At 49.6% G+C, this 23,918-nt stretch overlaps 1 protein-coding gene across 6 annotated transcripts in view; it reads right to left on the bottom strand.

Annotated features, from left to right (window-relative positions):
- The window catches only part of LOC308359056 (general transcription factor II-I repeat domain-containing protein 2), a 36,388-nt gene extending 16,393 nt beyond the window's left edge, over positions 1-19,995 (bottom strand). For 5 of the 6 annotated variants that reach the window (XM_080829699.1, XM_080829702.1, XM_080829701.1 and 2 more), the window contains exons 1-9: positions 19,859-19,995; positions 15,044-15,147; positions 8,936-9,074; positions 5,402-5,521; positions 3,957-4,140; positions 3,749-3,777; positions 2,271-2,325; positions 1,922-1,965; positions 29-106 (exon numbers count right to left, since the gene is read on the bottom strand). In XM_080829699.1, coding sequence (XP_080685825.1) covers positions 29-106; positions 1,922-1,965; positions 2,271-2,325; positions 3,749-3,777; positions 3,957-4,140; positions 5,402-5,521; positions 8,936-9,074; positions 15,044-15,142 — 748 coding nt within the window. In that variant the 5' untranslated portion in view covers positions 15,143-15,147; positions 19,859-19,995. Of the gene's footprint in view, positions 1-28; positions 107-1,921; positions 1,966-2,270; positions 2,326-3,748; positions 3,778-3,956; positions 4,141-5,401; positions 5,522-8,935; positions 9,075-15,043; positions 15,148-17,977; positions 18,062-19,858 lie in introns of those variants that run through there. The other variant, XM_080829700.1, reaches the window with a different exon arrangement.
- Between the last annotated feature and the right edge of the window lie 3,923 nt (positions 19,996-23,918).

The raw sequence follows: 23,918 nt of genomic DNA, 5'->3' as shown, positions 1-23,918 counted from the left end.
GAAGAAAATGAGGCTAAAATGGTATTACCTTGCATGTTGTAGCGATAGTAATTAGGATCTTCGGATTCCTTCTTGACGGACACAGCCGCCGTCTTCACCGCGGTACCTTTGGAGGCAACGAAAATGATAAAACCGTGTGTGAGTCCGCAGCCCCCACCGCCCCACACACCCAGAGAGCCAGGAGCTGCTGCTGAAACTTCCAGGCTCTGAGTTAACACAACGACACAAGAATGAGTGAAACCACGCGGAACTCACACTCTCCGAGCAAACGGCAAACCCGTATCAAAACAGAAGTCATAGCAACAAAACAACATAAAATCAACATAAAAGGCAAGAAGAAAGGAGGGAGAGAAGGAGGATGAAAGGAACAGAAAGAGGAGGGGAGGAGAAGGACGGAAGAAGGTCGAGTTCCCAGCTTGAGAAATGCTCCCTTTCGAGACGGCAGCATATACGCGTGCATTTATTTAAAATCCGGTAAACATTCTTTTTCCTTTTTTTTTTTTTAAAGATTTTTTAAAAACTTATTTATTTGACAGAGAGAGAGAGATCACAAGTAGGCAGAGAGGCAGGCAGAAAGAGAGGGGGAAGCAGACTCCCCGCCGAGCGGAGAGCCCAATGCGGGGCTCAATCCCAGGACCCTGAGATCATGACCTGAGCCGAAGGCAGAGGCTTAACCCACAGAGCCACCCAGGCGCCCTGAGGTTATTTAATGCCCTACTCACCACCACCCCTTGTATTGGTCAATTCTTTGGGATTTTCTAGACAATCCTGGCGTCTATGAACAAAGGCCGTTATGTTTCATCATTCCCAGTCTGTGTGGTTCTTATTTCCTTTTCTTATCACATTTTTTTCAGTACAATGCTGGAAGGGAGTAGGAGAGGGGATATCCTTGCCTCATTTCTGATCTCAATGGGAAAGGTTCTAGTTTTATTTTTAAGATTTTATTTATTTGGGGCACCTGGGTGGCTCAGTGGGTTGAGCCTCTGCCTTCGGCTCAGGTCATGATCTCAGGTTCCTAGGATCGAGCCCCGCATCGGACTCTCTGCTCCGCAGGGAGCCTGCTTCCCTTCCTCTCTCTCTCTGCCTGCCTCTCTGCCTGCTTGTGATCTCTGTCAAATAAATAAATGCTTAAAAAAAAAGATTTTATTTATTTATTGGAGCTTCCGGGTGGCTCAGTCTGTTAAGTGTGTGCCTTTGGCTCAGGTCATGATCCTGGAGTCCTGGGATCGAGCCCCGCATCGGGCTGTCTGTCTGCTCAGCGGGGAGTCTGTTTCTCTCTCTTCCTGTGCTCCTCCCCCAACTCATGCTCTCTCTTTCAAATAAATAATAAAATCTTTGTTTTTTTTTTTTTGTTTTTTTTTTTTTTTAAAGATTTTATTTATTTATTTGTCAGAGAGAGAGAGAGAGGGAGAGAGAGTGAGCGAGCATAGGCAGAGGGAGAAGCAGGCTCCCTGCCAAGCAAGGAGCCCGATGCGGGACTCGATCCCAGGATGATGGGATCATGACCTGAGCCGAAGGCAGCTGCTTAACCAACTGAGCCACCCAGGCGTCCCAAATAATAAAATCTTTGAAAAAAATATTTTATTTATTGAGAGAGAGGGTGTGTGAGAGAGAGATTGGGGGGAGGGCTAGAGGGGGAGAGAGAGAATCTCAAGCAGGCTCCACACTTAGCACGGAGCCTGATGCAGGGCTCGATATCCCGACCCTGAGCCCCCCAGACGCCGCTGAAAGGATCTAGTTTCTTACCGAGTGTGATGTTAGCTGTTGGCTTTTTGTTGTTTTGTTTTTTTTTAAGTCTCATTGAGAGAGTGCCCCCTCTTTGTACTTTACTGAAAGTCTCACTTTTTAGAAGTAAAACCAAAGAAAGAAGTCAAATAATAACCCGCTAAACACTTGGTTTTAAAGGCATCGGTGTACATACCGGAATCTTCCATGGGCTCAGTTTTCACACTGACGGGGCCGCAGCTGAAAGGAGAAGGGAACCCCTGTCAGGACAAGCTGGGTGGCGTGAGACATGGCCACAGGCATCGGGACACGCTGTACAACATCCCCCGATACCTGCACCATCCTTGCTCCCCTTCCCGTTAACCAGCCGAACACAAACCTAATTTAGTATTAACATTCTTGTAATTTGTCATACAAATAAAGGTGTCCACAGAACACAGTCTTAAAATCCCCAAATCCCTTTGAATAAAGAGTATCTAACTTCCCATGGTCTAAAAACTAACATTTTGGGGTTATGTGCGCATTTGATTTGTTATATCCCGTACCTTTCGCTTGGCGATGTCACCGACCTCTTAGCGTCTGTGGCCACCACAGGCCCACCTGTGCGGGAGGAGAAAGACACATGCTAGCCCCTTTCGCACCTTGAAAATGCCAACATTCAGAGGCTCATAAGGTGAAAGCAAAGGTAGAGAGAACACAACTCCAGCCCCAGCCCTTACGCCATCGTCCTGGGCAGAGACAAACTCAGAGCAGCCCTCCTGTCCTGGCACCACGTGTGGGGGCAGATTGGGGGCCGAGGAGTAGACTGGGGCCGGAGCGACCTCACGCAGGCCACTAAACCTCCCCGGCCTCAGTTTCCTCATCTGAAAATGGTGGACCGGCGCGGAGAAAGGGTGAGCAGCTAATACTGTCCTATAATGAAAATATAAGCCATAGGGGACATAGGCCACTGGGTCACCAGCCGCCCCTCACCCTCAGGTCCCTGCTTTAGCAGTATCTGGGGAATTCTGGGGACTTACAAGTGCTCTCCAAGGGGCTTTGTTCTGTGAGTGGTTCAGGCTCGGCACAACCTCACTGTTGCCCGGTGAAACCCCACCCCCTGCGCCTTGTGAAGCCTGCCCCACCCCTACCCTGGGCCTTTTGTTTCTGTAACTAGTCGATGGGGCCAAATACCCTCTTAGGCCTGGTCTCCCAAGGACAGCCCTTGGGATGGCCCACTGTGTTTCCCACTGCGTTCCAGAATAATCTGAAGGAGTACGAAATGGGCAGAGGTAGATCTCCAAATGCTTCTGGCAAAACTGTAATTTCTTGGTCCCTTCACCATCAAAAGTTAAGGAGATGATGAAGGGTTGTTGGTTTTCAAACGCGGCCTCCAACACCCACACTTGCCGCTTTCTGCCGGAGCACGTGGGACGGGCTTCCTGGCAGAACCAACACATTGAGACCCCACTTTAGCTTGAGAACTTGGTCCTCCAGGAAGCCCTTCTGGTCACACAATTCTAACCCCTTCCAGGCCTCCGGGGACGACCACCAGCCATCCTGAGAACATCACAGGTCATCGCTGGTTCTCTGTTGGACAGTCTCCTTTCTAGATTGTGAGTCTCAGAAGCATGGGAACGGTCACATCTCCTACACCCACTCTGGACCCCAACAATGCCTGGCCCATGGCTGCGGCTCAAAGGCCACAGGGTGACCTGGCATCCTCATGCTCCTGTCCTCGAGGACAAGGTTGGCCCTACTGCCCTCCATGCTCCAGCCGTGGAGGCTTGCCGGCTTGAGACCGGGGAGCAGAATCTCGTCTCAGTTCTTGTTGCGATGGGTCCTTCCCTGACCTGCTCACCCTCCAACAGCACGATCCCCCACCCCCCACCCACCCTGGAGTGTCAGAAGGTTGCTCCCTCTGCGGGGAGAAGGCAAGGAATACACAAGCTTCCGAATGTACCGAACTTGCATTTTAATTAAGAAAAGCAGAACTGGCTTAGCGGCCAAGGGCAGTGACCGAGTATGAGAAGCTGTCACTTACCTAGCTGACTCGCTGGACCTAGGAAAGGTCTGCAAGAAAACCGATACTATTACCTGACATGGACACACAAGGAAGACAGATCAAACATCCGCATAATCAGCTTCTACATATAACAGAACTTAATGAACAAACGAACTTGAAATGAAGCCGCCCGTTTATCCTCAAAAGGACTAGCTGTTACAAGGGGGATAGAGATAGAGCCTGCCACCTGTTTATGATGAATGAAATCCCCGCTTTGTTCTCCAAGATCCATTTCAGGGTGGCAAGACCATAGTTCTCAGGGGGTTGAAAGGCCACTCCTTCTGGAAGGCCCTGCACGGCCACGGCCCCGGGGTCTCGCAGCATCTTCTCGTACGGAACAGGTACCATTGCTGTCGTCCCCAAGGCTTTCCCTAGAGGAAGAGTCCAGATGCCTTTAGATGGAATGAACCCAGACCCTACTGGTCGGTTTCATTTGGGGCAGGAAGGAAACTTGGGCGACTCTCTGCTTTGAAGGTCAAGTAAAAGCTCACGTACCCTGTTCCTTACAACCCAAGTTCATAACGTTCTCAAAGGGCCCAAGAAGAACTTATCAAACATTTTACTTTACATCTTCACTTAAGAAAGAGGAAATAATTGGTATTTTTTTCCTCCAGCCTGTTGGAGACAATGCACCCAGGGTGGCAGGGAGGACCCGTGGTTCTTCAGGCTGCTGTCAACAAGGGATGGGAGCCCCCACCCACAGCTTAGACATCCCTATGTCCCTATGTCCCTCCATCCCTCCAGAGAGTCAGGCCAACTTCCCGTGGAAAAGTTACAGAGTCAACATGGCCTCACGTTGCTGCCATCTTGGGGCCTGTCAGCCTTTCTGCGCTGGCGGACCAGCCCCCAGGGAAGGAGCCCCATTTCTCTCAGGGAAGGGTAGCCTGAGACCCCCAGATCCCCTATGCTCGGGGTCCCTCACAGTCGAGTGCTCACAGGGACCTGAAGGTCCCATAAAGCTCTTTAAAAATGACAAACAAGACCCTGAGATGCTAAGGAAGGTGCTTATGTCACAACTAAGTACAACACCCCTGTAGCTATTTGGGTACTGAGCCCTTTTTTCTTTCTTTTTTTTTTTTTTTAAAGATTTTATAAATTTATGACAGAGAGACACAGTGGGAGAGGGAACACAAGCAGGGGCAGTGGGTGAGGGAGAAGCAGGCTTCCCGCCGAGCAGGGAGCCCAACATGGGGCTCGATCCTGGGATCCTCATGACCTGAGCCGAAGGCAGACGTGCAGTGACTGTGCCATCAAGGTGCCCCAGCCTTTTTTTTTTTTTTTTAAAGATATTATTTGTAGGGGCGCCTGGATGGCTCAGTTTGTTAAGCAACTGCCTTCGGCTCAGGTCATGATCCCTGGATCCCGGGATCGAGTCCCATGCCAGGTTCCCTGCTCAGCAGGAAGCCTGTTTCTCCCTCTCTCTCTGCCACTCCCCATTGTGCCTTCTCAAATAAATAAAATTAAATTTAAAAAAAGAAGAAGAAGAAGAACTGGCTTTTCACTTAAGGAGAATGTGGAGTTTTAAGTGTCAGAGGCATCTAAGTGGTCCCACAAATAAGGTGATCTGAAACGGTGTCCAGTCACTCCTTGGTGAACTATTTAGAGAATTAATGCTTGGCCTGTGAACTTTACCGTAACAAAAGCAGAAATAGTCCTCGACCGCTTTTCTGAGTATTTCCGTTTCTCCTGAATCCATCGGCATCCTGTTTGCTGGGCCCGGGGGCTTGGCCTCTTGCATCTCTTGGGCAATGCCTGTAAGTGAGTGACAGGCACAGAGTCATTATCCCAGCATTTGTCTCGTGCGTTCCCTTCATGTTTCTGCTTCTGGTATTGTGAAGCACGAACGAGAAAGGATGAAGAAACACAAAACACTTTTTTTTTTCCTGAGAAAATTCTACCCCCAAAATGGGGATTGAACACATGACCCTGAGATGGTCACACACTGCTCTGACTGAACCACCCAGGTGCCCCTAAAACAAGATCTTTTAATAAGAAAACCCACAGAGATGGGGCGCCTGGCTGGCTCAGTTGGTAGAGCACACAACTCTGGATCTTAGTGTTGTAAGTTCAAGTCCCATGCTGGGTGTAGAGATAACTTAAAAAATAAAATCTTGAAAAAAGTTGGGGGTTCCTGGGTGGCTCAGTCAGTTAAACATCCAACTCTCGATTCCTGCTCAGGTCATGATCTCAGGGGCGTGAGATCGAGCTCTGCCTTGGGCTCTGTGCTCAGCTCCACTGAGCATGGGGTGTGTTTAAGATTCTCTCTCCCTTGCTCTCTGCCACTCCCTGCCCATGCTCACGTGCACGTTCTCTCTAAAATAGATAAATAAATAAATATTTTAAAAAATTTTAAGAACTCACAAAGACCAGTGTATTTATGATGGATAGGATAATGTAACAGTAATCATCACCTCTGAAATGAATCTACTGATAAAGAGCTATAAATAATTCCACAGACAGAGAACAGTAGTAGCTCCAAGGAAATGATAATGGAAATGCTATTTGCTGTATAGCCTGAAGGTCACCGTCATGGTATGGGGAGACCTTTACCATGGAATGAAAGTAGAGGCATCACTACAGATATTAAAATTATAAGGCAAGTATTATAAACCATTTTTTTGGTCACCAAATTTGACAACTTACATGAAAGGGACTAGTTAAAAATGAGGTTGAAAGTAAAATTAGAAGTGCCTGAGTAGTTCAGTCATTAAGCATCTGCTTTCAGCTCAGGTCATGATCCCAGCATCCTGGGATCAAGTCCCACATCGGGCTCCCTGCTTGGCAGGAAGCCTGATTCTCCCTCTCCCACTCCTCCTGCTTCTGTTCCCTCTCTCGCTGTGTCTCTCTGTCAAATAAATATTTATTTATTTATTTATTTATTTATTTGACAGATCACAAGTAGGCAGAGAGGCAGGCAGAGAGAGAGAGGAGGAAGCAGGCTCCCTGCTGAGTGGAGAGCCCGATGCGGGGCTCGATCCCTGGACCCTGGGATCATGACCCGAGCCGAAGGCAGCGGCTTTAATCCACTGAGCCACCCAGGCGCCCCTGTCAAATAAATAAAATCTTAAAAAAAAAAAAAAAAAAAGTAAAATTTACTGAAATGCATACCAGAAGAAATAGAAAGCATGAACAGTCCTGTAACTGGAAAACCAGCCCATAACTGTGAAACTTGGAAAAAATCTTTAATTAAATATTAACTATTAGGGGCACCTGGGTGGCTCAGTGGGTTAAGCCGCTGCCTTCAGCTCGGGTCATGATCTCAGGGTCCTGGGATCGAGCCCCGCATCAGGCTTTCTGCTCAGCAGAGAGCCTGCTTCCCTTGCTCTCTCTCTGCCTGCCTTTCAGCTTACGTGTGATCTCTCTGTCAAATAAATAAATAAAATCTTAAAAAAAAAAATCAACTATTAGAAATCCAACCAGCAAGGAGCTTGGGGGCTCAGTTGGTTAAGCGTCTGCCTCTTGGTTTCAGTTCAGGTCATTATCTCAGGGGCATGACACTGAGCCCCTTGTCAGGCTCCGCAGTCAGTGGGGGGTCTGCTTCTCTCTCCCTCTGCACCGCAGCACCACCCCCCACCCCCCGGCTTGTGCGCTTTCTCTCAAATAAATAAATACATCTTTAAAAAAAAGAAACTTAGCCGGCACCTGACATTAGTGGAATGAGAACACCCGTCATGTTCATCAATTACACACTCACTGTATTATTCAAAGATTGCTTCATGTTTGAATCTTCTTCCTGAGAGGGCAGACCCTAATTTTGGTCTTGGAAACCAATCTGAACCAACCAATCCCTCTCTCCTTTCCATATTTGTATGATCTTGACATGTAAACATATATTTATGTCCGCATGCCCTCTGACAACCCTCGGGAACATCTACATCTATATCTCCCCTCTCTCTCCACACTCACATTCACATTATATCCTCTGATAAACCTTTGTGGGTCCCCCCTCCCTTTCTTGGTTCTAGAAAATACTAAGGTGCCTAGTCAGTATTTGGTAGATGTCCTACCATGGTAGAGATCATCACTATGCTAGGTGTAGGTTTTAGCTAACACCCTAGACTAGTTCCATCACATATGGCCCATAGGCTCACTGGCAATCCTCACCACTCATAACACATTGAAGGCTCTGATGGTCCCAGAGTGAAAAAAGGGAAAACGGTTATTAACTCAGAGGAATACCGAACAAGCCCTGAGTTTTTTCCCTTTCCTCTGGGAACAAATAAAATAAGAATTTTTATTTATTTTTTGTTTTTACTTTTAAATATTTTATTTATTTATTTGACAGAAGAAGAGAGAGCCAAAGAGGGAACACAAGCCAGGAAGTGGGAGAGGCAGAAGCAGCCTTCCCGCTGAGCAGGGACCCTGGGATCACGACCTGAGCTGAAGGCAGATGCTTAACAAGTAAGCCACCTACGTGCCTCCCCACATTAAAAAAAAAAAAAAAATTAAAATAATAATTTTTTTAAAAGATTTTTTTTTGAGGGGCGCCTGGGTGGCTCAGTGGGTTAAAGCCTCTGCCTTTGGCTCAGGTCATGATCCCAGGGTCCTGGGATCGAGCCCCGCATCGGGCTCTCTGCTCAGCAGGGAGCCTGCTTCCTCCTCTCTCTCTCTGCCTGCCTCTCTGCCTACTTGTAGTCTCTGTCTGTCAAATAAATGAATAAATAAATCTTTAAAAAATAAAGATTTTTTTTTTGAGAGAGAGAGAGAGAGACATGGGGAGGGGCAGGGGAGAAGGAGAGAGAGAATCTTAAGTAGACCCCATGCCCAGCATGGACCCTGAAGAGGGACTTGAACTCGTGACCCTGAGATCATGACCCTAGCTGAAACCAAGAGTTGGATGCTCAACCAACTAAGCCACCCAGGGATCCCAGAATTTTTTAAAAATGTGGGTTTATAAAAGGAGTCGAAGATCATTTACTCTATGTTCCTCACATTTCCTTTACAAAACCAAGGTGCTCCTGAGGACACAGGACAAAACCCACTGGCCCTGTTTCTTGGACTCCTCAGTGTTAGGCAGCTACTCACTGGGATGCCAAGTCACAAGAGAGGTATCAGGACCACTTTTAGGATAATGCTTAGGATACCTTCAAAGAAAACCTTATGTAAGTCTTCCTAGAAAATATTTTAAGAGTTACGAATATGAAGGACAAAACTGTTAACACCTACAGTATTTTGCAAAATCCTTCTGTAAATCGGTCCTGGCATTGACAAAAGCACGTCCTCTCTCGGTTCCGACGACAAACACGTCTGTCTCATACATGGCGATGCAGGCCACTTCTGCCTTGGACTTGGCCAGCTCTTTACACTGAAACAGACACGAGGAAGAGTGTCATACACCAGTGTTATTCACATCCAAGTCTAGTGGAGCCCAAGAGATCTGTTCTGATCTCTTCTGATCCTGGCTGGCTCAGTCCATAGAGTGTGTGACTCTTGATGTCCTGATTGTGGGCACACGGTGGGCACAGAGATTACGTCATTTAAGAAAAATACAAAATTAGGTAAAAAAATGAGTATTCACTTAGAATGAGAAAAATCCCCCAAAGAAACAAAACGAATCCACCAAGCAAATACCATAAACATCATAAAACCCAGAGAACGTATTTTTATTAACTTACTAATGAGTTCATATTTTTACTAACTTATAATAATTGTGATTTATTTTTCTTAATAATTAAAAACAATTTTAATTAACATAAAATGTATTATTAGTCCCAGGGGTACAGGTCTGTGAATTGTCAGGCTTACACACTTCACAGCACTCACCATAGCACATACCTTCCCCAGTGTCCATAACCCAGCCACCCTCTCCATACCCCCCCGCCCCCTCCTGCCCCACGTCCCCCGGCAACCCTCAGTCTGTTTTGTGAGATTAAGAGTCTCTTATGGTTTGTCTCCCTCCCGATCCCATCTTGTTTCACTTATTCCTTTCCTACCCCCCAAACCTCCCATGTTGCCTCTCCACTTCCTCATATCAGGGAGATCATATGATAATTGTCTTTCTCTGTTTGACTTATTTTGCTAAGATTTATTTATTTTTTAAAGTATTTTATTTATTTATTTGACAGAGAGATCACAAGTAGGCAGAGAGAGCGGGAAGCAGGTTCCCCACCGAGCAGAGAGCCCTATGTGGGGCTAGATCCCAGGACGCTGAGATCATGACCTGAGCTGAAGGCAGAGGCTTAACCGACTGAGCCACCCAGGCGACCTGATAATTGTGATTTATAATAAGAAATATATATTTGTTCTTCACCCACTGTTCCTGGCCCGGAGCTCCTAAAACCCTTGGAATTTCTTAAGAGAGCAATAAAGAGGTCTTTTGTCAAGATTAATGTCGGGGTGGGGCACCTGGGTGGCTCAGTGGGTTAAGCCTCTGCCTTTGGCTCAGGTCGTGGTCTCAGGGTCCTGGAATCGAGCCCCACATCGGGCTCTCTGCTCGGCAGGGAGCCTGCTTCCTCCTCTCTCTCTGCCTGCCTTTCTGCCTACTTGTGATCTCTCTCTCTCTGTCAAATAAATAAATAAAATCTTAAAAAAAAAAAAAGAAAGATTAATGTCGGGGCACCTGGGTGGCTCAGTGGGTTAAAGCCTCTGCCTTTGGCTCAGGTCATGATCCCAGGGTCCGGGATCGAGCCCCGCGTTGGGTTCCCTGTTCAGCCAGGAGCCTGCTTCTCCCTGTCCCGCCGCCCCCCCCTCCAACTTGTGTGCGCGCACTCTCTCAAATAAATAAAACTTAAAAAAAAAAAAAGAGAGAGAGAGAGAGAGAAGACAATTAAATGGAGAAACAAATCCAAAGTTTACCTGTTTAACGACTGAATCTTTCACAGACTAGTTTCTGGCTCTGTACATTAAAGCCTGCCTCTCCTCTGCTCTCTGCCTACGTCCGGAGAGGAGCCCCTGTTCCCACCAGGGTGATCTCACGTCCTATCCCCGATGTTCTGTTATGGGTGAGCTGACACAAGGTCTGGGAGAATGTCCCCGGAAACCATCCCCCACGGGGGCGTCCAGCAGGAACTCAGCCTCACACGGAAGTAACAGCAAGCCACACGAATACGCTACACTAAATGTATCCCCCGCTGAGCTTTCCCTTTTGGAACCCCAAAGATGCCTCTGTCCCCTCGTGTCACCTGACCCAGGGTATCATGGGAGGCAGAATCATGCCCCCCCACCCCACAATGTCCACGGCCTAATCCCCAGAGCCTGGGAATGAATATATCACCTTAGGTGCAAAAGGGATTTGCTAGCTGTGGTTAACCTTTAGGATCTTGATGGCGGGGGATGTTCATGGACTACTCTTGGGGCCAGAGTAATAATCTCCACGGGTTTTGATAAGGAACGAGGGAGGCAGCAGGAGGAGGGGTGACTATGGAAGCCGAGGGCAGAGAAGGGCCCTTGCTGGAAGGGGCCACAAGTGGAGAAACGCAGGTGGCCTCTAGAAGCTGGAAAAGGCCAGCCACAGATTCTCCCCGGGAGCCGCCCGTCGGAATGCAGGCCCCTTAATACCTTGATTTCAGTCCCATAGAACCCCACCCCTTTGGTTGACATTTTATTTATCTATTTGTCAGAGAGAGAGAGAGAGAGAGCACAAGCAGGGGGAGCAGCAGAGGGAGACGGAGAAGCAGGCTCCCCGCTGAACAAGGAGCCCGACGCGGGGCTCAATCCCAGGACCCCAAGATCATGACTTGAGCTGAAGGCAGATGCATAACCAAGAGAGCCCCCCACAGCGTCCCTCACAGAGCCCGTTTCCCACCTCCTGGCCTCTAGAACCGTCTCCCTGTGTGTTGCTTTGAGGCACTATCTGGGGAACGCAGGGGTGGTGGCGGGCGGACAGTCCAAGCAGGACATAGCAACTCTAACCGATGCGGTGAAGATCTCTGACTTAGCGAAGCGCACAGACACGCGTGTGCACGCACCGCTGCGGCTCTCCCACGGCCCCGGGAGGGGACACAGACGCGTCCGCTCCATTCGCTTCATGGCAAATCTCCCAGCATCTCTGTTGAATGAACCAGAAACTCGGCACTTAATCTACTGGAACTAGAGAACCCGGTATCAGGAGAAATCACTCATTTTTATTTTTAACTTTCGAAGATTTATTGATTTATTTGAAAAAGAGAGATGCCGCTCAAGTACACAGTGCGGAGGGGCAGAGGGAGAAGCAGGCTCCTCGTTGAGCTGGGAGCCCGATGCGGGGCTCGATCCCAGGACCCTGGGATCATGACCTGAGCCGAAGGCAGAGGCTTTAACCCACTGAGCCACGCAGGCACCCCTCTTCTCAGCTTCTTAAAGCATATTACAAGTAGCATTTCAGAGGGGCTCACACTCCCACCGGGACTGTGGGAGAGGCCATGTCACCCTCTCATTATGAATGAGGATCATTTTTGGGGGCTGGACTTTGAGACCTGCTTCCCGAGAACAGGGCACGGAAGGGGAAGTAGTAACTGGACGGTGAAAAAACATGGCAGACACTACTTGTGTTAGGGTTCTCCAGAGAAACAGAACGAAAAGGAGACTCTCTCTGGTGATTACGGAAGCTGAGAAGGCCCGTGGTGGGCCTTACTTCAGCAGCAGACGCAGAGGAGCTGGCGGTGTAGCTCAGAGGCCTGAGGGCGGAGGACGGAAGGTGTAGATCCTACTCTGAGTCCGAAGCCCGAGAACCAGGAGACGGAAGTCCCCGCTCAGGCGCTCAGCCAAAGAGGGGAGTCACCCTTCTTTTGACTTTCCGTTCTGTTCTGGCCCTCCACGGGCACCTGCCCCCAGCGGGGAGGACGGTCTGTTCCGCTCTGTCCCCCCACTCAAGTGCTCACGCAGCTCTCCCCGAAACACCCTCACAGACAACCCCGGAAGCCAGGCTTAACGGGATGTGCGGGCACCTGCGGCCCCGTTGAGTTGACAGATAGAACGAACGGTCACACCCCGCTCACCATGTGACCGAGGTGAGCCTCACCCGGGACCAGGTCATGCTGGCGTCACGGGCCCCTCACGCGATGGGACGAAGTGGGGGGATCTCACCTCTGTGGTCTTCTTTCCGAAACCCCAGTCCAAGCAGGAGGAGAAACCCAGTGAAACCCAAACTGACCGATTCGAAAACATCCCTACTGGGACTCCGCGAGACTGCAGACGTCGTGAAAATCAAGGGACGACTGGGAAGCTGTCACAGACCATGGGCGCCAAAGGAGACCTCATGACTGAATGCAACGTGATGCCCCAGGTGCCCCGGGACAGAGAAAGGACATCAGTCAAAATGCGCGTGACATCTGGGGCAGCCGGCTGACTCAGCCGGTTGAGTGAGCGACTCTTGATCTCAGGATTGTGAGTTTGAACCCCACGCTGGGTGTAGAGATTACTTAAAAATAATAAAAACAAAAACAAAAAAACAACTTCTTTTTTTAAGGATGTATTTATTAATTTGAGCGAGAAAGAGGGAGAGAATGAGGAGAGGCAGAGGGAGAGAAAGAATCCCAAGCAGACTCCCCACGGAGCGTCGACCCCGACGCGGGGCTCAGTTGTACAACCCGAGATCATGCCCTGAGCCGGAATCAAGAGTCGGACGCTTAACTGACGGCGCCATCCAGGTGCCCCCCCAAAACCAGCTTCTTAGTTTCCAGAGGGTTGAGGGAGGGGCGGGTGGGGAGTAATTTTGTTCAGTGAGTGCAGAGTTTCTGTTGAAGATGAAAAAGCTCTGGAGACGGACGGGGGTGGCAGCTACATGACAGGGTGGATGGATTTATTGCCCTTGAACTGGTTAAAGGGGTTAAAATGGTAAATTCTGTGATCTGAATCTATGTATCTCACCACAATTAAAAAAAAAAGTCCGGATGTGCCCCCAAGAAAACCTCACAACTCACATCCAATCTGTCACGAAGTCCCATTAACTCTACAGATCCTTCCAGAAGCATCGCTGCGTCCCACCACCGCCACTCCCAGCCTCATCCCTTCCACAGAAGTCTCCGTCTGAACCACAGCCTCAGCCCACCAGCTGGTGTCCCAGCCTCCCTCTCTTGTTCTACATTCACCGACCGTCCACACAGGCACCATGCCCCCCGCGTGACCCCTTCCTTCAGAACCTTCTAAACCCTTCCCACCACACTGCAGAGAAAGCCCTAGAGCTCTACGTGATCTGGCCACCTGCGGCCTCTTGAACCTTACCTCATACCACCTCTCCTTTTGTCTCCCTGCTTCATCGTTACTGGACTTCTTGATGTGCCTCGAAAATACCACACTTGGGGCGCGTGGGTGGCTCAGCGGGTTAAGCCTCTGCCTTCGGCTCAGATCATGATCCCAGGGTCCTGGGATCGAGCCCCGCATCGGGCTCTCTGCTCAGCGGGGAGCCTGCATCTCACCCCCACCCCCCACCAGCCTCTCTGCCTACTTGTGATCTCTCTCTGTCAAATAAATAAACAAAATCTTAAAAAAAAAAAAAAAACCACACTTGTGGGCACCTGGGTGAGCGTCCAATTCTTGGTTTTGGCTCAGGTCATGATCTCCTGGTCGTGAGATCCAGCCCCACATCAGGCTCCACACTCAGCACAGAGTCTGCTTGAGATTCTCTCTCTCCCTCTTCTTCTGCCCCTCCCCTGCACTCGCCTTCCCTCCCTCTCTCTCTCTCTCTTTCTCTCAAATAAAGAAATAAAATCTTAAAAAAAAAAAAAAAGTCCAGCCCCATCATTTTGTAGAATGTCCCTTGATTTGGCTTTGTCTGGTGTTCCCCCATTAGATTCAGGTCATCTGTTTTTGGCAGGAACCACAGAATCAGTGACATCCCTTCTTGGCATGTCATATCGGGAGGCATGTGACACTAATCTGTCCCATTATGCTGATGTCCACTCTGATTGCTTGACGAAGGGCCCATCTCTCAGGCTTGTCCACCTTTACAAAGGTGCGGATTTCCTGTTTCTAACCAGCAAGTGTCTTGTGATCGGATCCCTTGAAGGGATGTGCATTTCTCACCAAGTTTTGCCCCCAAGGTCCATTTTACACACTGCAGCTAACGGTAGGGCGGTATCAGTGGACTATTAGCTTACCTCTGAATTCAGAACAAAAACATTCTCAACCAAGGCAACAGAGGTGCCCTCGTTAAATGTTCAGATCTGGAAAGCTCACGTTGATTTAATTACATCCATAATGTAAGGAGCGCCTTTAAACATGACCGGATGAACCCAGGACCTCCATGGAGAAGGCTACGGCTACACAGCCAGGGACAGTGAGGGGTGGTGACCTGGCGCTGCTATTTCAACAGTGGTCCAACGAGGGGACATTTTATAGAACTGAAGACTGTCTCACCATGGACTCCAGAGCAGACACGAGGAACGTCACCACCATCCTGCTCTCCGAGGACTCCTCGTTTTCCATGGGCAGAGCAGATACTTCCACTTGGGCCATGATCCCTGTCCAAGAGAAGTAGTAAGACAGTGAACCGTGGAAATCCTCAGTGTCCCACGAGCGCGCATGCAGAGCCGCGAGGGTCCTCACCGATGACTTAGTTCCAACCTCCCTTTACTGGTGAAGAAACTAACCAGAGACCCAAAGTGGTTTGGGGTGCCTGGGTGGCTCAGTCAGTTAAGCATCTGCCTTCATCTCAGCTCATGATCCCAGGGTCCTGGGATTGAGCCCTGCATCGGAATCTCTGCTCAGTGGGGAGCCTGCTTCCCCCTTTCTCTCTGCCTGCTTGTGATGTCTGTCAAATAAATGAAGAAAATCTTTAAAAACAAACAAAAAAAATTAAAAATTTTTTTATTTTAGAAAGAGAGCGAGCATGTATGGGCAAGCTGGGAAGAGGAGTAGGAGAGGGAGAAAGAGAATCCTTAAGCAGACTCCCTGCTGAGCACAGAGCCCTATGTGGGGCTTGATCCCAGGACCCTGAGATCATGACCCCAGCCAAAATCAAGAGTCTCCCGCTTAACTGAGCCACCAGGCACCCCAAAAACCAGACAAAAATTAAAAAAAAAGAACAACAAATTTCAAGACAACAAGGTACTTATTCTGGAATTACCAAGGAGTATGGAAGAGAACTAGAAATAACATGTTTTCAAGATCGTAAAATTAAAACAAAATTAAAATGACATGATTAACAAATAGTCTAGAACTTTACCTTAGTCAAAATAAACTCATAAAAGGGGTGCCTGGGTGGCTCAGTGGGTTAAGCCACTGCCTTCAGCTCAGGTCATGGTCTCAGGGTCCTGGGATCAAGCCCCACGTTGGGCTTTCTGCTTGGCGGGGAGCCTGCTTCCCCCTCCGTCTCTGCCTGCCTCTCTGCCTACTTGTGATCTCCCTCTCTCTGTCAAATAAATAAATAAAATATTAAAAAAAATAAACTCATAAAAATTTCTTTTTTAAGACTTTATTAGAGAGAGAGAGCACGTGCTCATGAGAGAAAGAAAGAGCGGGAGCAGGGGAGAGGGAGAAGCGGACTCCCCAACGAACAGGGAGCCGGATGTGGGGCTCGGTCTCAGGACTCTGGGATCATGACCTGAGCTGAAGGCATGTGCTTAACCAAATGAGGCACCAGGTGACCCAAGCTCATAAAAATTTAAAACTATGTTTCGAGCACCTGCTAGGTAAAAACATACACTGTTCCCAGGAAGGGCACAGGAAACCGAGGTGAGTAAAAACCCATCATCCGTGCTCTCAAGTGAGAACTGCACAGACACAGCAGAGTAACAGGTAATAAAGGCAAAATGAGAGCCAGAACACCCTGGAAATGGCCCAAGGCGTGTGGAAACAGACTCAGTGACCAAGAGGGACAAGACAAGGTGAGCATTATTTTCAAGCTGGGCAGCCTGAGAATGAGGATGGGAATGTCCAGGCTGAAGGTCCAGGCAAAGACCCAGAGCTCAGGGCAGCAGACTGCGGGGCTAACCAGCGGGCAGGCAGAAAGGAGACCCGGCCCCAGTCACCGCGGCTCGGTGACACCCGCGGCAGCCCGTCCCCACGTCTGTGGGTACTGACGCCCCACGAGCCAGTCACACTAACCACCTCCAGCCGGACGCTAAAACCTGAAAAATGTTCCCCTGGAAAGGCAAAGTTGGGCCAAGCAAGGCCACTCCTTGGTACGCACCCACGCCAGCCGAAAGCAGGCACCCACATAAAAGTGTATGTGGGGGTGCTTGGGTGGCTCAGCCGGTTAAGCTTGGGGCTCAGGTGCGACCTCGGGGCTGTGTGATTGTGCACCACGTGGGCAGGTGCTGGGGCTGGAGCCTGCTCGGGATTCTCTCTCCCCTCCCCCTCTACACAAAACCCAAAAAACCCCCAAACAACCACAAAAATGTACACCAATGTTCACGGTAGCATTATTCATTATAGCCAAGAACGTGGAAACAACCCCAAATCCCTCAGTTGGCGCGCGGGAAACTTGGGGTCTGGCCATACAAGGGCTCGCCATTCAGCCCTAAAAGGGAGGGAAAGACGCGCACCCAGAGGCCCCCTAGGATGACCCCATCTATGGGGAACGTCGGAGCAGCCAGAGGACGGCTGCAGGGGGCTGCAGGGGCCATGTCTGCGGCTGCACAGCGGGGCCGCTTCGCCCCAAACCAAGGGCTGACCCCACAGCCCACCCCGACAGAGCCGCGGCCAGCGCAGCAGAGCGTGGGTCCCGCGGGCGAGGACGCCCTCCGGGTCACACCCACCAGGAACCGCCGCCCCCCCCCGCCCCGAGGCTCTCCTTCCGGCCTCCGGGTCGCTCTGCCGCCGACGAACAGGACGCCGGACACCGCCCCGCGGCCCCGGTCCCCTCCAGAAGCCCCGCCGGGCGCCCCGCGACCACGCGCGACGAGGGGGCGGAGCCCGACGGAGCAGTCACCCGCCACGGCGCGGCCCCGCCCCCTCCCCTACGCAGTCGGGCACGTCCGCACGCCGCGGGAGCGCCCACGTACGCCGGGCGGAGCGTGACGTCACGCGCACGGGGCCCAGAGCGCCCGGAGCCCGCAGACGCCCGCCCCCGGTGCCCCCGCGCAACCAATCAGAGGGGACGGGGCTGCGCGGCCGTGCGCGCGGCCGTGCTCCCCGCGGCGCGGCTTCCCCGCCCCACCCCCACTCCCGGGCCCGGCCCGCGGGGACCGGGGTTCGGGGGCCGCGGGGCGGCGGCGGGCGCGTCCCCCTCGGTGCCCCGGGCCGGCCGGCCTCCCTCCCCAGGCCTCCCCCTCGCCGGCCTCGCGGGCGCAGACCGTTCCCGGGGCAGCGCCGCTGCTAATGGCGGCCGCGGCGGGGCGGGCTACGCACCTGAGTCCCCGCCGGCGGCAGCGCCGGGCCGGCCGCGGGGTCCGAGGGCTGGGCCGCCGGGGGGCGGCCGGGCGCGGGGGCGGCGGGGCGGGCGGCGAGGAGGCGGGGGCGCGGCGTGGGGGCGGCGGCCCGGCCCGGCTCTCCGCCGCTCTCCCTCCTTTTTCTCTCTCTTTCTCCCCCTCTTTTTTTCTTTCTTTCCTTCTTTTTTTTTTTTTTTTTGGCTTCCTGGAAGGCGGCCTCGGCTCGCGCGTCCGCAGCGCCCCCAGCGGGAGCCGCCGCTTCCGGTGCGCTGCGGCCGGGCGGGTCGGGGCGGGCGGCGGGGGCCGCGGGGCCGGTCGTCCCCTCCGTCCCCTCCTCCGGCCCGGCCTTGGACGAGCGGGCGGCCCGCACCTGTGTCCCCGCGCCCCGACGCCGCCGCGGGCCTCCTGTCGTGCCGCTGCTCACCCCGGTTTCCGCCCTCCTGCGGCTGGGGCACCGCAGACTCGGCTTTAGTTTTTTCTTATTTTATTATTTTTTTAAGATTTTATTTATTTATTTGACAGACAGAGATCACAAGTAGGCAGAGAGGCAGGCAGAGAGAGAGGAAGGGAAGCAGGCTCCCTGCCGAGCAGAGAGCCCAATGCGGGGCTCGATCCCAGGACCCTGAGATCATGACCTGAGCCGAAGGCAGAGGCTTAACCCACGGAGCTCCCCAGGCGCCCCCCTAATGACTATCCTGAAGTTTGTATGTTCTAATGCACATTTTCTTTTGCAAAAAAAGACAAGTGTCTCCTTTACTGAGACCTTTTTCTGGAAGTGACTGTCAAAGTTAGACTTTCTCCCAGATGCTGTTAAAAAAACAAACTGGCATTTCAAGGTAAAGCTAACAATTTCAACAGTTAATTGAGAAAATATCACAAACCAAGAATCAGACTCTTGACTATAGAGAACACACTGATGGTCAACAGAGGGGACGTGGGGGAGGGGGATGGGTGAGACAGGGGGAGGGATTAAGCAGTGCATTTACCATGAAGAGCACTGAGTAGTGTGCAGAATTATGGAATCACTGTCCTACCCCTGAAACAAGTACAGCACTGTATGTTGACTATACTGGGATTTAAATGCTTTAAAAAAAAAAAAAATACCAGGGTCATGATCCCGGGGTCCTGGGACGGAGCCCCACATCAGGCTCCCTGCTCAGCGGGAAGCCTGCTTCTCCCTCTCCGACTTCCTCTGCTCATGTTCCCCTCTTGCTGTCTCTCTCTCCGAAAAATAAATAAATAAAATCTTAAAAAGTACCTGTTTTTTTGGACAATTTTAAAAGATGTTTGAAAATATTCCCATTATGTCATAGCTGCTGCTGCTTATTCCAAAGAGTCCCGTTCTACAGAGTTTTGTCAAACAGTAAGGAAGCCTGAACTACTACCCCGAGGGTTAATACAAGGTTAGGTTTCTGCCAGGGTCATGATGTTTTTGGGAACCCAGCAGCAAAAGCGACAAGAAGCATAAAATAAAACAAAAACAAAAACAAAAACAAAACCGACAACGTAGCATTACAAAGACTGGCAAGAGGACATTTCACAGTCCGAGGGCTAAAACGAGTGGGACCTTGTTCTACCTCAGCTGGGTAACGTGCATCAGGCAAGGTAAGCTTTTTGCTAGTCTGTGCCTGTCCAAGAAGGACCAGGGAGAGCGCTGTATTGGTTTTGGGTTTACCTATCAATTTCAGTGAGTAGGTAAATTCACAAACACGAAATTGATGAATAATGCGATTGGCTCTACTTTGTTGCCAAAAACGATCGGCGCGCAAGACTCGAACTTGACAACTTGGAAACCATTTTCTAACGTGTTTGGAACCACTTACGGGGTCAAAATACGCGTGACTGGTTTGAAAGAACTGACCTCAAGACGAGTTGTGTGCACACACCCTCTTTGGTCTCCCTCCTTTCGTTCTCTCTGGAGCCCACTCCAGCCAGCTTTCACTCCTCCACGGAAGCTGTTCTCTCCGAGGGCACAGGTGACCTCCACATGGCCGGTCATTTTTCAGTTTGTGAATGGCTCAATCTGTCAGCAGTGGACGTAACCGTGCACTGTGACCTCTTTGCCACACTTCTGCTGCCCAGCCTGCCCTTCTGGCCGTGCTCCCGCGGTCTCCTGCAGATCCTTCTTTCCCGGCAATCTTTTGAGTAGCGCTATCGCTGGGGGCTGTCTTACATCTCTTTGCTCACTCCTTTCATGACCTTGTCCAATCCTTAAAGACCTTCGGTCTGCTTACGACTCTCAAGTTTGTATCTCTAGCACAGCCCACTCACCCCCACCCCCGTCTGTATGACCAACTGCCTACTTTGGCATTTTCACGTTGAGGAGGAAGGGGCATCTCAAGCAAGACAGGTCCCACCCTCTCCCCAGATTCTCCTGTAGTCCCTTCCCACCTCAATGAATGAAACACCATTTTTCAGTTACTCAGGCCAAAACCTTGCAAGTATCCTTTATTCGTTCCACATCTGACGCTGTGACACTGATTCTTCAGTGTCACTGATCCCGACAACCTCATCAGCTCTATCTCCCAAGATTCTACCACTCTGACCACTGCCACTGCCACTGCACTGGTCCAAGCCAGCATCATTTCCTGCAATAGATTCCCAGTTTGTCTCCCTTAACTTGTCTTCAGACAATTCTTTTATTTTAAGGGAGAGAGAGAGAATCTTTTTTTTTTTTTTTAAGATTTTATTTGTTTATCTGACAGAGATCACAAGTTGGCAGAGAGGCAGGCAGAGAGGAGGGGGAGGCAGGCTCCCTGTTAAGCAGAGAGCCTGATGCGGGACTCGCTCCCAGGACCCTAAGATCATGACCTGAGCTGAAGGCAGAGGCTTTAACCCACTGAGCCACCCAGGCACCCCTCTTCAGACAATTCTTAATCCAGCAACTGGAAAAATTCTGTAACCTATAACTCATTTTACTCCTCACAAGGTTTGGATTCACCGTCTCACCTGAAACAAATACGCCGATGGTGGCGGTGGGGGTGGGGGGCTGGCTGCCCTGTGGGTAAAGCGTGGGACACTGGTCTTGGAATTGTGAGTCTGAGCCCCATGTTGGGTGTAGAGATTACTTTAAAAAATGAAGTACTTACTGATAAGGAGGGACTTACGTCTGTCATGACACTGTTTTCTACATGCCTTACAGCTTTTTTTGTCCCTCATTCCCTGCATTACAGTCTTCTTTGGTGTTTTGTTGATTTTGAGAGTGAAGTGTTTAATTTCTCATTTCCACCTTCTTTGTGGTTGCCATGAGGATTGCATTTAACGTCCTTAAGTTAAACACTCCAGCTTGAACGGACACCTGCTTAACTTTAATGACATACGAAAACTCTGCTCTCTTGTGGCTCTCTCCCTACCCTTTTGACTGTCGATGTCACAAAAATTACATCTTTATGCATTGTGCGCCTAGGTACACAGGCCAATAATTCTTCTAAATGCGTTACCCTCGAGGTGCCTGGCTGGCTCAGTCCATACAGCCTGCGAGTCTTAATCTCAGGGGTGTGAGTTCAAGCCCTAAATTGGCCAAGGAGCCTACTTAAAATAAATAAATGCATTACTCTCTTAAGTCCTGTAGAAAAGAAGATACAGAGTTACAAATCCAAGTTACAAAAGGCTGTTGAATGGCTTTGGCACCCTTGTGGAAATAAGCCAAAGGAGAGAGCTTTGTTACCCTTGCTGTGCAAGAAATGCTCAAAGGAGTCCTGTAAACTGAAATGAAAAGGTATTAGAACTGAAGCCCTACTGACAAATAAAGATCTCAATAAAAGTAAATGCACGGGGGCGCCTGGGTGGCTCAGTGGGTTAAAGCCTCTGCCTTCGGCTCGGGTCACGATCTCAGAGTCCTGGGATCGAGCCCCGCATGATCTCAGGGTCCTGGGATCGAGCCCCGCATCGGGCTCTCTGCTCAGCGGGGAGCCTGCTTCCCTTTCTCTCTGCCTGCCTCTCTGCCTACTTGTGATCTCTGTCAAATAAATAAAATCTTAAAAAAAAAAAAAAGTAAATGCACGGGCAATTACACCAGTTGGCTTTACTGTAACAATGTTAGGGGTCATGGAAAAGTTTCGTAAATAGAAGTGGTGACGGTTGCCCAACACTGAACGCAATCCATGCCACTGAACTCTACACTTCAAAACTGAAGATGATACATTTTATGTTATGTATAGTTTGCCATAATCAAACATTCCTTTAAAGGTGAGGACTCCCCTCTATCTGACGGAGCCATGTCACTCACAAGAATTTACCCCCAATAAAAGGAATATAGGAGAACACAAAAACGTGTATGCCAATGTTTACAGCAGCTTCGTTCCTAATATCCGAATGCAGGAAACAAGGTAAGTGTCAATGAACAGGTGAATCCATATGCAAATTGTGGTATTCCATATAACGGAATAGTACTCAGTGTTAAAAAAAAAATGAATGAACTGAGGAGCCTGACTGGCTCAGTTGGTAGAGCACGTGACTCTTGATTTTAAGGTCATGAGTTCCTGCCTCATTTCGAGCATAGAGATTACTTTAAAATATAAATATAAAATAAAACTGAGGGGTGCCTTGGGCGTTCAGTTGGTTAAGAGTCTGACTCTTGATTTCAGCTCAGGTCACGATCTCAGGGTCCTGGAATCGACCCCCACATTGGGCTTCCTGCTCAGCGGGAAGCCTGCTTCTCCCTCTCCCTCTCCCCCTGCTTGTGTTCCCTCTCTCACTGTGTCTCTGTCAAATAAATAAAAATCTTTGAAAAAAAAAAAGAGTTCAAAAAATAATTTGGAGATTACTGCTCTAAAAATTTGGAAGATCCTGTTGTCAGAAAACTGACAGAAGATTTCATCTGCAAGCAGAGGACTGAATTCATTCAAGCAGATGAGTGAAACCAATAATATTGGAGTACGCCACCTTTATGTGCTACGAGAAGACTCGAGATTGTAAAATGTCATTTATTAATTTATCTCAACTAGGTCATCCATTTAATACAGTTCCAATAAAAATCCCAGTGGGATCTTTCATTCAATTGACAAGATGACGTTAAAATTTATATGGAAGTAAATGTTATGAGTAGCAAAGGCAAAAGAATGAAGAAGACTTGACTGCATAAAAATCAGAGCATAATATAAAACTGTGACAGTCAGTTCAAGAAGAGATCAGAAGGGAACAGACTCCAGAAACTGACCTGTATACAGAAAAGCATCATGTTATAAATGACTTTTTAAAATCTTCAAAGTCTGTTATAGCCTGTTAATTATTTGGGGACAATCATATATCTGATAAAATATTAATAAATGTACAATCATACCACTCATAAAAATCAACTCCATAGGGATGTCTGGGTGGCTCACTTGGTTAAGCGTCCGACTCTTGATTTCGGCTCAGGTCACGGTCAAGGTTGTGAGATAGAGCCCCATGTCAGCACGGAGTCTGTTTAGGATTCTCTCTCCCTCTGCCTCTGCCCCTGCCTCTCCTTCCCCCTCACATGCTCTCTCTTAAAAAAAAAAAAAAAAAAAAATTAATGCTGACCTCATTAAAATAAAATTTTGTAGAAGAAAGGACACCATAAATTAAGTAAAAAGAAAAGAGAAAATATTTCAACATGTAACAGAAGGTTTCCACGCAATTGTATCAAGTTCTCCTTTAAGTTAAGAAAAGTCAATTCAGTAGAAACATGGCCAAGGATATGAAGAGCCAAACAATTCTCGGTAGAGGAAACATGAAATGCCAGTAACCATAAGGTGTTCTACCTTCCCAAGAGATTACAGAAACAGAAAAAAAATCAACACGAGATATGCTTTAGGTATCGGGATTGACAAACATTTCAAAAGTTAAAGCAGCTGCCTTCAGCTCAGGTTATGATCTCAAGGTCCTGGGATTGAGTCCCTCGCCAGGCTCCCTGCTCAGAGAGGAGCCTGCTCCCCCCCCCCCCCGCCCCGACCCCTGCA

This window comes from Martes martes (genome assembly GCF_963455335.1).
Source record: "Martes martes genome assembly, chromosome: 18".
Lineage (NCBI taxonomy): Eukaryota > Metazoa > Chordata > Mammalia > Carnivora > Mustelidae > Martes > Martes martes.
This window is presented reverse-complemented; position numbering and strand designations above follow the sequence as displayed.